The sequence below is a fragment of the Saccostrea cucullata genome, unplaced genomic scaffold (assembly GCF_032062105.1).
Source record: "Saccostrea cucullata isolate Sc308-1 unplaced genomic scaffold, CSIRO_AGI_Scuc_v1 ctg2219, whole genome shotgun sequence".
NCBI lineage: Eukaryota > Metazoa > Mollusca > Bivalvia > Ostreida > Ostreidae > Saccostrea > Saccostrea cuccullata.
The window spans coordinates 159,449-172,657 of record NW_026930392.1 but is presented as its reverse complement, the minus strand read 5'-3'; the positions used below and the strand labels follow the sequence as shown (position 1 = coordinate 172,657).

Genomic DNA, 13,209 nt, shown 5'->3' with positions numbered 1-13,209 from the left:
TTCTTCCTCTGTAATTGATCAGATTTGAAACGTCAACTTTGAAAGTAAATATCTCTTTATTTGCATGTGCGATAATGCCCAACTTTGGTGCCAGGCACATTACTGGAAGAAGAAGAAATAAAATGGAAAATCTTTTATGTAGCATTTGAATTTTCAGAGTACTGGTATAATTGCCGCACTTTCTAAAACTTTGCGATAAGAGTTTTTGTGTCCAATGCCCTTTTCACTACTATTTTGATAAGTTCAAAGGGAGTTCGAAACATCTCCGGAAATATCACGCCCATCAATTTTTGGTTTTGACACAAGTGTTATTCACAGTCGCATAAACGCTTTCTCATTCGATATCCTATCATCTGCCTACCAAAGCAATCTTTTAACATGGAGTATTATTGATGTGGAAAAATGGCAGCCACCCTGTCATTTCGTTGGTTAGATATATTGGAAAAGGAATTTGACAAAGCCTTCGTAGATTTAGATTTACTTCTAGGGGAAATCGATCCAGATCAATGTGAACTCACGTATGATGGGAGGCAGAAGATGACTGCACTCAGTGCTGCGTTTGCTCAACTTTGCCACAAATCTCAGACCGTGTTCCAGTCCAACGCTAAAATAGAGGTTTACTGAACATTATACGCTGATCTGCATTTAAAACTGAATTGCCATTTACACCAGAAACAATGTTTCACCTATTTTTATGTTTTTTCTTTTGACGGTGTGACAGTAGTGCCTTTCATAACACACTGAAGCGGATATCAATAAAAAAAAACCTTACCAATTCCGGCATAATCTCCCGATGAACACAAAATTTAGCCATATAGCTTGTTTTAGAAATAATATCACTTCATTAAACTTTTCAGAATAGCTTTGTTTAGCTAAAGTCCGAATTTCTCTTTGCCCAGTTGTTTACAGGTCCAACACAATACCCCGATAAAGGTATATAGCTTGATAAAGCTATATAGCTTTATCAAGGTATTACAAATACCTTGATCAAGGTATTTTATGTAAAGAAAATACAAAAAAATTCTTCAAAAAATAAATTTAAAAGTAGAATAAAAATTATGAGTTGAGGTCAGTGTGTCCACTCGTGCATGAAAAGCACTATGGTATCAAAAAGACAGCATAAAAGAACGTCTCCTCACACGACAAGCTTATATACTGATTTCTTTGTGTTTGAGTACTTTACATGCATGGGTGAATTTACTGACAACAACTCAGAACTCGACTTTCAGTATTTAATTTTCAAAGAATTTTTTTTTGAATTTTCATTACATAAAATACCTTGATCAAGGTATTTGTAATACTTTGATAAAGCTATATAGCTTTATCAAGCTATATACCTTTATCAGGGTATTGTGCTGGACCTTGCTAATCATGAGAACTCTCTAAATTCACTTACATTTAATGTAATGTAATCATGTTAATAGTGGTTGTGGAAGTTGACCAGTTGACTAACTGGCTAGATCAAAAAAAAAATGTTGATGGTGCTACCGTTATGGCGATAGCAGATATTTCTTTTGTTATAGTTTATATTGGGTTTGTAAAGTGGCACCTGTCATTTGACGTGTCTAGACTCTGACGTCAGATGATGTCGTTTGTAAATTACCAAAAAGAAGCCTGAACAGTGCTGAAAGTAAAGGAGGAACGTTTCATTCACTATTTATCTTCAATATTTACCCATTAAATCAAGGCATGTTATCCTTTAGTTGAACTTTTGCTGCTATTCTCGCAAGAACGTAGCTTCAACAAGCGATGCATTGTGGGTCCAGAGTTACTGAGGAAAAAAAATCTGATCAATGAATGTGCATTAGTCCGAATTTTCTCTTGCCCAGGCATTGCTTTAAGAGCTCACAGTGACGCTCGCTACACTTGTTATTAATATGAAAGATTGAGGGACTCATTGTGTTTGTAAATTGTAGGCACAGCTAGTGGACATGAGGGCAGACCTGGTAGAGATGAGATCAGCTAAAGAACATGTAGAGAGAGAACTCCACAATGTGCTGCTTCAACTACATTCCACCCAGCTTCAGATTCAGTCCCAGAAAGGAATTGAAGTAGATTCCACTACAATCCAGAAAAAAGTGGTGAGCTTCAGGTCTCCCTGTGTAAATTACATTGGTTGAATCATTATAATCAATGAAGCGCAGCTCAGTCATTCCTGTATAATTCATACATTTGCCAAGTCTATAGTATTAAAAAACGAATTTAAGAGAGCAATGATATAATTTTGTATTTGATTGAAAAAGTAAACTTCCCTTATTAATAAACTGAAATTTTACACGTAAATCTTTCTTCATTTTGTTTTTTTGGCTATTCCAACCCACCACAAGCAAGAACTCCGTAACGGAGGTTATAACTCAGAAAAAGCAGCTGTAAAGTTATAAAAGTCTTTGTTCATGTTCTAATTTTTATTGAACCTTGAAGCTTTATCAATTTACAACTAAATTATAACAGAAGAAAATCTGAACTGCAAACATAAAAAATATTGACTAAATATGTGTAAATCCAGATGACAGAATTTTTGGACAATAAAATAAACGCTGTTTTCCAGTAGGAGTATTGCCAAGCAAACAGAATATTACATTACTTGACCACTTGATTTGAAAAATTAAAGAATATATCTTTAAAATTAAAGACCTTTTTTGATTATAAATTGACCACTTTTTAAAGAAAAGTTGATATACAAATTGCTCCAAAATTGTAACGGAGGTTACACAAACTCGTTTTGAAGATTAAGAGATAAAAACACTTTGTAAAACGTGTCAAACACACTTTAAAAAGAATGTATTTACACAATTAAGAGAAGAACTAAACAGTTCCCCCCCCCTTTTTAAAGCAATTTACCAAAAAGTGTGTTTTGTTATGGAGGTTATTCTGAATATTTACAAAAAGAGTAAACCGAATTTTAGACTTCCTATTGGCTTTACAAACTTATGTCGCTCAGCATGACTAAGGGTCAATCAACTTAATCAAATATTTATTAAAATATGATTGTCTTTTTTAACTGCAAATGTGAAAGTGAAGATTTAAACTTCTATAACCTCCGTTACAAAACATACAACCTTCGTTTCAAAGAATTGGTGTGAATGAGTTTACCTAATGGTGAATTTAAATTAAATAACAATTAGAAAACATACTTTATTTGTAAAAAAAAAAAAGGATAAAAAATATTTGTTTTAATGTTTTTAGGCAAATACATTTAAATTAAAAAAACAAAACATAATTTTAACTTCCATTATGAAATACCTTACTGAACCTTGTAAAAATGAAGTGATTTATTGAGTCATTATGAAGTGACTGTCACACATCAACATAATTTTTCAAGAAAACTTATTTAATATATCATAATATATGAAAAATTCACTTAAAAACACAAAAATCCATTTTTTGCAGAAAACCCCAACCTCCGTAACATCGCTGGTTTTACGTATAAATGAGTATAATTTCCTTGTACACTGCTGATAGTTCACATAAGGGTGACCTTTTTGTGCCCGTACGCATTACGGAATATTAGACATTTACAAAAAGAAAAAAAATCTGCTATCATTTTTATGCCCCGCAATGAATATGGCCAGGGCACATAGTGTTTGTCATGTCCGCTTTCGTCCTTCTGTCCTTCTGTCACACTTTGCGTTTAGCTCTGTTTAAAGCTAAGTTTCAAAGAAACTATCCAAGATATTTTCATTAAACTTCATATGCTGATAGATATTGATGAGAGCTATGCAACTGCATCAACATTTTTTGACCTTGACCTTTCCTTTGACCTTGACCTCACTTTTCTTAAATTAGTGTTTAGCTCAGTTTTAAACATACCATTCAAGATTGTGTTATCAAACTTCACATGTTGATACAAACTTGCACGGATGATGCATCTCAGGATGAACGCTACCAGACTTGCTTCTGATGCTGGATCTGACCTGCATTTTCCAGATGAGTGACCAGGTTAAAGTTTTTGGAGCAGGTCTATTCCTAAGGAACTATAAGCCCTACTTGGACCAAACTTGCATGGATGATGCATTTAGTGATGGACACTACCAGATTTGCTTCGGATGCTGGATCTGATCTACATTTTCATTCCCAAGTAACTATAAGCCCTACCTGAACCAAACTTGCATGGATGATGCATCTAGGGATGGACACTACCAGACTTGCATCGCATGCTGGATCTGACCTATATTTTCATTCCCAAGTAACTATAAGCCCTACCTGAACCAAACTTGCATGGGTGATGCATCTAGGGATGGACACTACCAGACTTGCTTCGGATGCTGGATCTGACCTATGTTTTCATTCCCAAGTAACTATAAGCCCTGCCTGAACCAAACTTGCATGGATGATGCATCTAGGGATAGACACTACCACACTTGCTTTGGATGCTGGATCTGAACTATATTTTCCAAACAAGCAATTCAGCTGCATCACTATTAAAGATATTCTGATCAAATTTTATACACATACAAATTTTCATGTTGCTTTACTAATATATCCTCGGCAGGGCATTCATCTCCTATGGACATATTTCTAGTTATTTGTAATATGCAAAAACATCTAAGTTAAGGCCATTTTTACCATAATATTTTCAAAAATACCTTTATTCTATGCTTTAAACACATTATGATTTTTATATTCCATTTTGTTGTCAACTTAAAGACTAAACTTCCAGCATTATCTGGTAGATTTAAACACCTAAAATGCTGCACACGTCAGATTATGCTGATTTTCTGTTATGTAGGTTATATGTTAAGGAGGTTAGAATTGTTGTTTAACTTTCCTTACATTTGTTTTTTGTTTACTAAACATACCCATTGATGTCAATTAATTGCCTTGAAATAGTACTTCACATAGCCTCTGTTTCTTCACAATCATTGTCACGTAGGTTAGGTTCTTATATGCGACATTATGAAAAATCCGTATTTTTAAAAATTTTGAACACGGTTTTATTAATTTGCCTAAAAAAAGATTCTGTGCTAAAGTTTTAATGTATTTTAGACACGAAAACACAGTTTTAGCTGTACTAACGATATACTATTATATTATCTTAAAAAATAGTCAAACACTGTTACGGTAAGTTAGGTGAAATTTGGCGACAGCGATGATCAAAGGTTTGTTTAAAAATTGTTATTCATTTATCAATGAAAGTTTCATTTATGTAATTTTGTGTGTTTCTTCATTAATTAAAACAATTTTTGTTTATTTAGAACAAAATGCGACCAGGTAATGCAGATTCAATCGGCAAGGTATACGATGGCGACATCCCCTTTTACACGATTCCGGGCTTCCTTTTGTGTAAATACTCAGAGAAAAAATATAAAAAAATACAACAGCTAGTGTTTTTTTGTGTGGCAAAATATGTTAACATAAAGGGTCCAGGAATAATTTGAATATCAGTAACCATAGCATTGAAATGTATTGGCGACAGCACATTTTTTCATTTGTATGAATTATATGGGAATGACTGAGCTAAAATGTTTGAAGAAGGTAGTGGTAAATAGGATCATGATTTCAAATTTTTATCCATCTTTATCACGAATCAGGTGATCAGAATATATTTTCAAGGTTGTAAACAAAACATTACAAAAAAAAATAAAGAATATTGATGTATATTCTTTGTGCTTACTTTTGTTTATGGAAACTTTTTTCAACAAAAACTTAACTATATGCACATGACTGTATTTGTCTGTAATTCATGTGATTCATAATTGTTAAACATAAAACAAATCTCTTGCTTTTGTAGGAAGAAGAAATGAAAGTTAAAACTGGGGGAGCCTCGAGCCTGGAGCGAGTGGAGGCGGAGGTGAAGGAGTTACGGAGTGAGAACGAGGAGCTGAGACAGTATATACTGGCTCTACAGGGAGAGGTGTACGGGGCCAGGCTAGCTGCCAAATACCTAGACAAAGAACTAGCAGGAAGGTCAGTGTCTAGTAGACAAATACCTAGACAGAAAACCAGCAGGAAGGTCAGTGTCTAGTAGACAAATACCTAGACAGAAAACCAGCAGGAAGGTCAGTGTCTAGTAGACAAATACCTAGACAAAGAGTTATCAGAAAGGTCAGTGTCTAGTAGACAAATACCTAGACAAAGAACTAGCAGGAAGGTCAGTGTCTAGTAGACAAATACCTAGACAGAAAACTAGCAGGAAGGACAGTGTCTAGTAGAAAAATACCTAGACAAAGAGTTAGCAGGAAAGTCAGTGTCTAGTAGACAAATACCTAGACAAAGAACTAGCAGGAAGGTCAGTGTCTAGTAGACAAATATCTAGACAGAAAACTGGCAGGAAGGACAGTGTCTAGTAGACAAATACCTAGACAAAGAATTAGCAGGAAGGTCAGTGTCTAGTAGACAAATACCTAGACAAAACTAGCAGGAAGGTCAGTGTCTAGTAGACAAATACCTAGACAAAGAACTAGCAGGAAGGACAGTGTCTAGTAGACAAACACCTAAACAGAATTAGTAGGACTAGTAGACACAAATATATATAAATATAAATTTCACCAATAAATTGTTCTTTATACATTCTGTAGAATACAACAGATCCAGTTGTTGGGTCGTGACATGCGAGGGGCGGAGCATGACAAACTCTGGAATCAGTTAGAAGCGGAAATCCACCTCCATCGACACAAAACTGTTATACGTGCATGTAGGGGGCGAACTAACCGAAAGAAAAAACTCCAGATGCCAGAGGGGCATGTGAGTAAGCTTGTTTCTAAATATAATTTGCAAAAATAAATTTTGAGTATTAATATAAACATGATAAATAGTCAATTAATTGCAACTGAAGCAATGAAATAATGAATGTATGTCACATTATCAACCTGATTTAAAATTTATCCTGTTATTTAACTGTAAGATACATAGAGAAGAATGAACAAATTGAAATTGAACTCTCAATGTATGGATGAGCTTTGGTTGTAAATTTGCATGTATATGAATGTAACTGATTATGGTAAAAACTGTGTAATTGCAGCTACTATAGTTAATTAAGGAATCACTGTCTAGTTCGTATAGTATGCCAGGGCATCAACGATAGTGGGAAACATGGGATAATTTGCATAATGGGCGAAGCCCGTTGTGCTTAAATTATCCCATGTTTCCCACTATCGTTGATGTCCCTGGCATACTATGCGAACTAGACAGTGATTCCTTATATTTCTGTTTCACTGTGAAATAAAATTGTAGATTTATATTTTTAAAATGTTGACATAGATTTAAATTACATGAAGACTCCCTTGCCAATTTCCATAGCCCTCTCCCACTGACGTCAAACACAATTGCAGCCGCACGAGATTTTCATGCATATTTGGCATCCTTGGCGTCAGACACAGAGACAGATGTGCACGAGATTTGCATGCATATTAGGCCTCCCCATTTCCTGACCTTTTGACCTGCCTAATTTACATTCCGACAGGTTTATCAAGAAAAAAACTCCGCTAAGTTTCAAAGTGTTATCACAGAGACAAAAATAAGAAATGGAAATATTAACATTTTAATTCATTTAAGAACATTTCCTCCTCCAGACCTTTTCTGATTTCAAAGAAGCTTGAAGTTTAGACTGTAAAGAAATGTAATATTAAAATTTGTAGATCAGTATTAAATTCTATGGCCATTGCTACTAAGAATAGAAACAAATATTTCTTAATATAAAACTATGAACAAGGCAGATTATCAGTATGCTTAGACTCATCATTCTGTTAGCTTTTTACATTTATTTGTCCAATTTTTCCTTATACATTAAAAGTTGTTCATGATATACCATTTTTAAATATTGCATCTCCCTTAGTTTTTGTGTAAATAAAAAATGACTGGTTGAAGGGTTGTCAATCTAGTTAATTTGGGTGAGATGAAAGAACAATGCTCAACGACAGTGGAAGTACAGAGGATTCGATCCATTCACAGAATAGTAAACAAAGATCATATTATATGTTGTTTTGTATCAACAATTTTCATATTTATATATATAAATTTTGTATACATTGATTGATGAAGTATGAATATGCTGATGTGTGATGTCTTTTGCGCCAGGATTTCCAGTCCCTGCGTAAACAACATGGTCTGGGAGAGACAAGAAAAGTGACCATCAAGAAAGGAGAAGAGGAGGGTCTAGGCCTGTCAATCACAGTATGTATAACCTGTCAGTCTAAATATGTACAAAGAGGGAGGGTTTAGACCTGTCAATCACAGTATGTATAACCTGTCAGTCTAAATATATACATAAGAGGAGGGTCTAGGCCTGTCAATCACTGTATGCATTACATAAATATGTGAATTGTTAATCACCAGCTTATGCTAGCTAAATAAGGAGTAATCTGAAAGTAGAGACTTTAGAGTAGATGATTTAATTTTTGAATAGTCCATATATATAATATTGCAAGTAACTACAAGAAATCTTTATGAATGTGGAGAAGATTTTTTCCTTTTGCTAAAATGTTTTTATTACTTTGTCAATTAAATATAATGTCATTTAAATTAATGACTTGTTCTTGACAGGGAGGAAAAGAACATGGTGTTCCAATTCTGATCTCAGAAATCCATGAGGGTCAGCCAGCAGACAAATGTGATGCACTGTACGTAGGAGATGCTATCCTGTCTGTCAATGGTATAGACTTGCGGGAATCCAAGCATGCTGAGGCCGTCCATGTACTGTCACAACAGGTGAGGTATAATACTCATATCACAACAGGTGAGATATACTCAAATCATAAAAGGTGAAGTATCATACTAAGGTCACCACAGGTCAGAAATCGTACTCAGGTCATCACAGGTCAAAATCATACTGAAGTCACCACAGGTCAGAACAACAGGTCAGAAACCATACTCAAGTCACCACAGGTAAAAAATCATACCCAGGTCATCACAGGTCAAAAATCATACTCAGGTCACCACAGGTCAGAAATCATACTCAGGTTACAACAGAGTGAATGCAGCTAAAAACAATTCGTATTTGTTGCTGCAATTTGCTCTGTACTGGATGATCTTCTGACGTATTAAAAATAAGCAGCTGCTTTGAGAACCCTAATTTTTTGTCATAATAATTACTGTATACAGGGAAATTTTCGCCTCCATTTTATTTTCACCCCTTTCGCTCTAACCTCGTTTGGGTGAATTTAAAAAGGGGCGAATTCAAACTCTACAGTATAATTTCTTTAACTAAACTGACTGGGCGAATTTAGAATGGGGCAAAATTATTTGCAAGTGTGAAAGGGCAAAAATAAAGCGGGGTGAAAATAACCCTGTATACAGCACTATGGTAAGAAAGCTTTAAAACACAACAATGACTCCAAATGGTACTGTTTACAGCAATAATGACCTAGGAATCATTGCACGTGGGATATAATGACCGATCATTATAATTAATGACTGCTAAAAATGACCTCTTAATCAAAAATTCCTTTTTGAGTGAAGTTAATGCATAAAATAATATAAAATATTCTAGAAAAACAACTTATTTTTAAATTGAATTCTGTATTAGATGTTTACTGTGTATAGGAAAAGTAATCGTTAGTTATAACAATATATGTCGATATCAACCAAATATTGTTTTGATCAGTAAATCATGATGCAAAAACTTAAATGACTTGCAGACGTCAATGTAAACAACTTCACTACGGAGTGTAGTGAATCCCGATCCAAGAGAGAAACTGATAACAATAGCGGTTAGAGATTCATACTTTTCAATATGTATCTCTATAATAAAACAATTGATTACCCCTTGTGAGTTCAACATGGTGAAATAAGGACCCTCGACCTGGCCCACTCGATGACCTGCCCTGACCTGGGCCGCTACAGGTCATCTCGTGGGCCAGGTCTCGGGTCCTTATTTCACCATGTTGACCTCAAAAGGGATAATTAATTGTATAATAATATGTCATGAAGTGATGGTGATGTTTGTATAAGTCAGCAGTTGTGATATTTTATTTTATTAGCTGGGCAACGTAGAGCTGGAAGTGATGTTTGTATAATTCAGCAGTTGTGATGTTTGTTTGTATAATTCAGTAGTTGTGATGTTTGTTTGTATAATTCATCTGTTGTGATATTTTTAGGTCACCTGAGTTTACTATTTCTATCTGTTTTCGTCCGTCGTCGTGCGTCGTTTGTCGTGCGTCGTTCGTCGTGTGTTAACATTTGAACATTTTTAGCTTCTTCTCTGAAAGCACTGAACCAATTTCAACCAAATTTGGCATATAGCATCTATGAGTGAAGGGGAACAAAAATTATGAATTTCATTGTCCCTGCCCCCCTGGGGCCTAGGGGATGTGGCAAAAACCACTGAAATTAGTGCAATCTCTAAAAATCTTCTTTACTCCTGGACATCAAGCAGTCAAACTGTTGGTATGATTGTAATCAGCATTGAGTCCTCTACCAAAATTGTGAAATTCATGGCCCCAGGGTCAGGGGTTCTAGTGCAAGACGGGGCTAAACAGGTTATATAGTGAAAATGCATTATTTCTTAGAAATTCTTCTTTTCTGCTCCTGGGCATTAAATAAACTAACCAAGTGCATAGGTAAGTTGAAAATGACCGCCTTTTCCAAAATTGTGAATTTCATGGCCCCAGGGTCAGGGGTTCTAGTGCTAGGGCGGGGCTATATAGATTATATAGTGAAAATGCATAAATTCTTTAAAATTCTGCTTTACTGTTTATGGGCATTAAATAAACTAACCAAGTGCATATTTATGTTGAATTAGACTGCTTCGTCTCAAATTATGAATTTCATGGCCCCAGGGTCAGGGGTTCTGGTGGTAGGGTGGGGCTATATAGATTATATAGTGAAAATGCAAAAATTCTTTGAAATTCTTCATCTCTGCTCATGGGCATTAAATAAACTAACCAAGTACATAGTTATGTTGAATAAGGCTACCTCTTCCAAAATTGTGAATTTCATGGCCCCTGGGTTGGGGGTTCTGGTGCTAGGGCGGGGCATAAATGATTATATAGTGAAAATGCATAAATTCTTTAAAACTCTTCTTTTCTGCACCTGAGTATTTAACCAATGAACTATGCACATAGTTATGAGGAGGAAGGATGCCTCTTTGAGATTTTTGAATTTCAGGGTCCCTGGGTTAGGGCTTCTTGTGTTAGGGCAGGGCTCTAATTTTTATATAGTGAAAATGCATGAATTCTTTGAAAATCTTTTCCTTTGTTGTTGGGTATAATGCCAATGATCTTAGTATATATTTATGACAAAAAAAAAACTGCTTCTTCCAAAAATGGTTAATTTCCTGGCCCCTGGGACAGAGGTACTTTGAAGGGGGGGGGGGGGGTAACATAGTCTGAAATAATTTAATGCTTGAGAAATCTGCACTTTGGTATTAATCAGCAGCATGATGAAATAAAATTTTTAAAAATTTCCAAAATTTTGAAAGATGTGGCCCCAGGGTCAGTGGTTCCTGTGGGATGGGGAGCTCAACTGTGGACCTGTCCTAACACAAGAAGCCCTGACTCAGGGGCCCTGAAATTCACTAAAAGTGGAAATGCATTTTCTCTTTGTTACTCTGATCTACCTCTGGGTATGAAGTAACCAAAATAAGTATGCTGAGTGTATAATTATGATAAGCAATGGTGCCTGACTTTCAAAATTGTGAATTTCATGGCCTCTAGTTTAAAACATGAATCAAATTCAGTTGTTGGAAAGTTGTCACATGATACTCAGGTGACCTATAAGGCCCATGGGCCTCTTGTATTTTATTAGCTGGGTGACACTGAGCTGAAAGTGATGTTTGTTTGTATAATTCTGATCAGCAGTTGTGATGTTTGTATTGTATTTTATTAGCTAGGGGACATAGAGCTGGAAGTGATGTTTGTTTGTAAAAGTCAGCAGTTGTGATGTTTGTATTGTATTTTATTAGCTGGGCGACATAGAGCTGGAAGTGATGTTTGTGGCGCCTGATGAAGATAGCGATGATGAACAGAGTCAGGTGGGGGAGGATGAGAATGGATTCAGGTACGTTATAACATTAGATACAATGCACTTTATGTTAGTCAAAAATTCTTTTTTTTCTCCAAATTTTTCACCAGTGAATAAAACCTATAAATGAATCAAATGAGCTCTCAAATATTTGAATCGGAGTTGAGACCGTCGATGTGATTTCTGTTAACAGATACAGGATATATGATGAAGATGTTCTGAGCAGTAGTAGTGAGGCAGAAATACGCAGACATGTAGGTCAAAGGTCAGCTCTGCCCCCAAATGTCAATGGAACAGTGTCATCGTCTGCTTCAGTCCCACACAGTCCTTCAAGGTGAGAGGAAGATTTGTTTAAAATTATCAGTTTTACAGTATTTACTGGTCCTTTTTACAATGTAATAGGTGTATCGTGTTCACATATGTCAAGATTTATACGTTTTATTTTTAAAAATACAAAAAAGGCAAAAAAACATATAGCAGGAAAAGGATCTGCTTTTGAAACAATAATTGTTATAACAAGAAAGGAAACAATTTACAAGTAGAATAAATACAAGAAGCATATTTGACATGAATTATAAACGTGCTGATTTATTTTTACAGATTTGAACAATCTAAAGAGAACCTATCTGCTAGTCGTGTGAAGTCTGAGGGTAGAGTACCTGGTTCTCACAGTGTTGATGTGGGGGTGATACAAGCTAACGGTTTACAACAGACTAACTCTGTAGACCAGAACTCCATGTTTAACAGTGATTACACCTAGTCTATAGTGTCAATGTCTCGGTACCAGAGTGATGTGTAATATTCTATTTTTATGTGTATCATTCATTTTAAGGGCTTTTTTTCTGTATGATTTCTTTTAAAATGCCAATTATCAGTTGACAATTGATAGGTATAACTAAAATAAGAGATAACAAAAACTAAACCCTTTGTTTATATTGTGCTTTCATGCCATCATTGTGATACTTTCAATGTATACAAACTTCAAACCTTATATTTTTCCTAATCATTACATGTATATCTGTTGTTTATCATAAGCAGTCTGGAAATATGCATGGTATTTATTTATTTTTATTTATTAATCTGGCAGTTATATGCCTTAAAACACATATTTATTGTTTTAAAAGTATAATGACTACATGTAATTTATGGACACATATAAGTTTGAGTTACTTCTTTACAATCATTTGTAATATGCATAATCTATTCCTTGATAAGCTTGATTTCTGTATATTGTTGTAACTGAGAAGCAGCAGCATGGATGCAGTTGTTTATTGTATAATGTGGATCATCTGTTAAATAATACAAACTTAA

At 35.0% G+C, this 13,209-nt stretch overlaps 1 protein-coding gene across 1 annotated transcript; it reads left to right on the top strand.

Moving 5' to 3' along the window:
• Nucleotides 1-382: 382 nt before the first annotated feature.
• LOC134228391 (Golgi-associated PDZ and coiled-coil motif-containing protein-like) lies at nt 383-12,673 on the top strand. The gene is made up of 9 exons (XM_062710040.1): nt 383-615; nt 1,917-2,081; nt 5,732-5,907; nt 6,519-6,684; nt 8,017-8,112; nt 8,482-8,646; nt 11,840-11,934; nt 12,092-12,232; nt 12,499-12,673. Exons 1-9 carry the CDS (start codon nt 403-405, stop codon nt 12,656-12,658), a joined length of 1,377 nt encoding a protein of 458 aa, XP_062566024.1. The 5' UTR covers nt 383-402; the 3' UTR covers nt 12,659-12,673.
• Nucleotides 12,674-13,209: the final 536 nt, after the last annotated feature.

Coding starts and splice junctions, on each gene's coding strand:
- LOC134228391 (XM_062710040.1), top strand. CDS start 403: ATGGCAGCCACCCTGTCATTTCGTTGGTTAGATATATTGGAAAAGGAA. Junction 6,685..8,016: donor TCCAGATGCCAGAGGGGCAT/GTGAGTAAGCTT, acceptor CTTTTGCGCCAG/GATTTCCAGTCCCTGCGTAA. Junction 8,647..11,839: donor TCCATGTACTGTCACAACAG/GTGAGGTATAAT, acceptor GTATTTTATTAG/CTGGGCGACATAGAGCTGGA.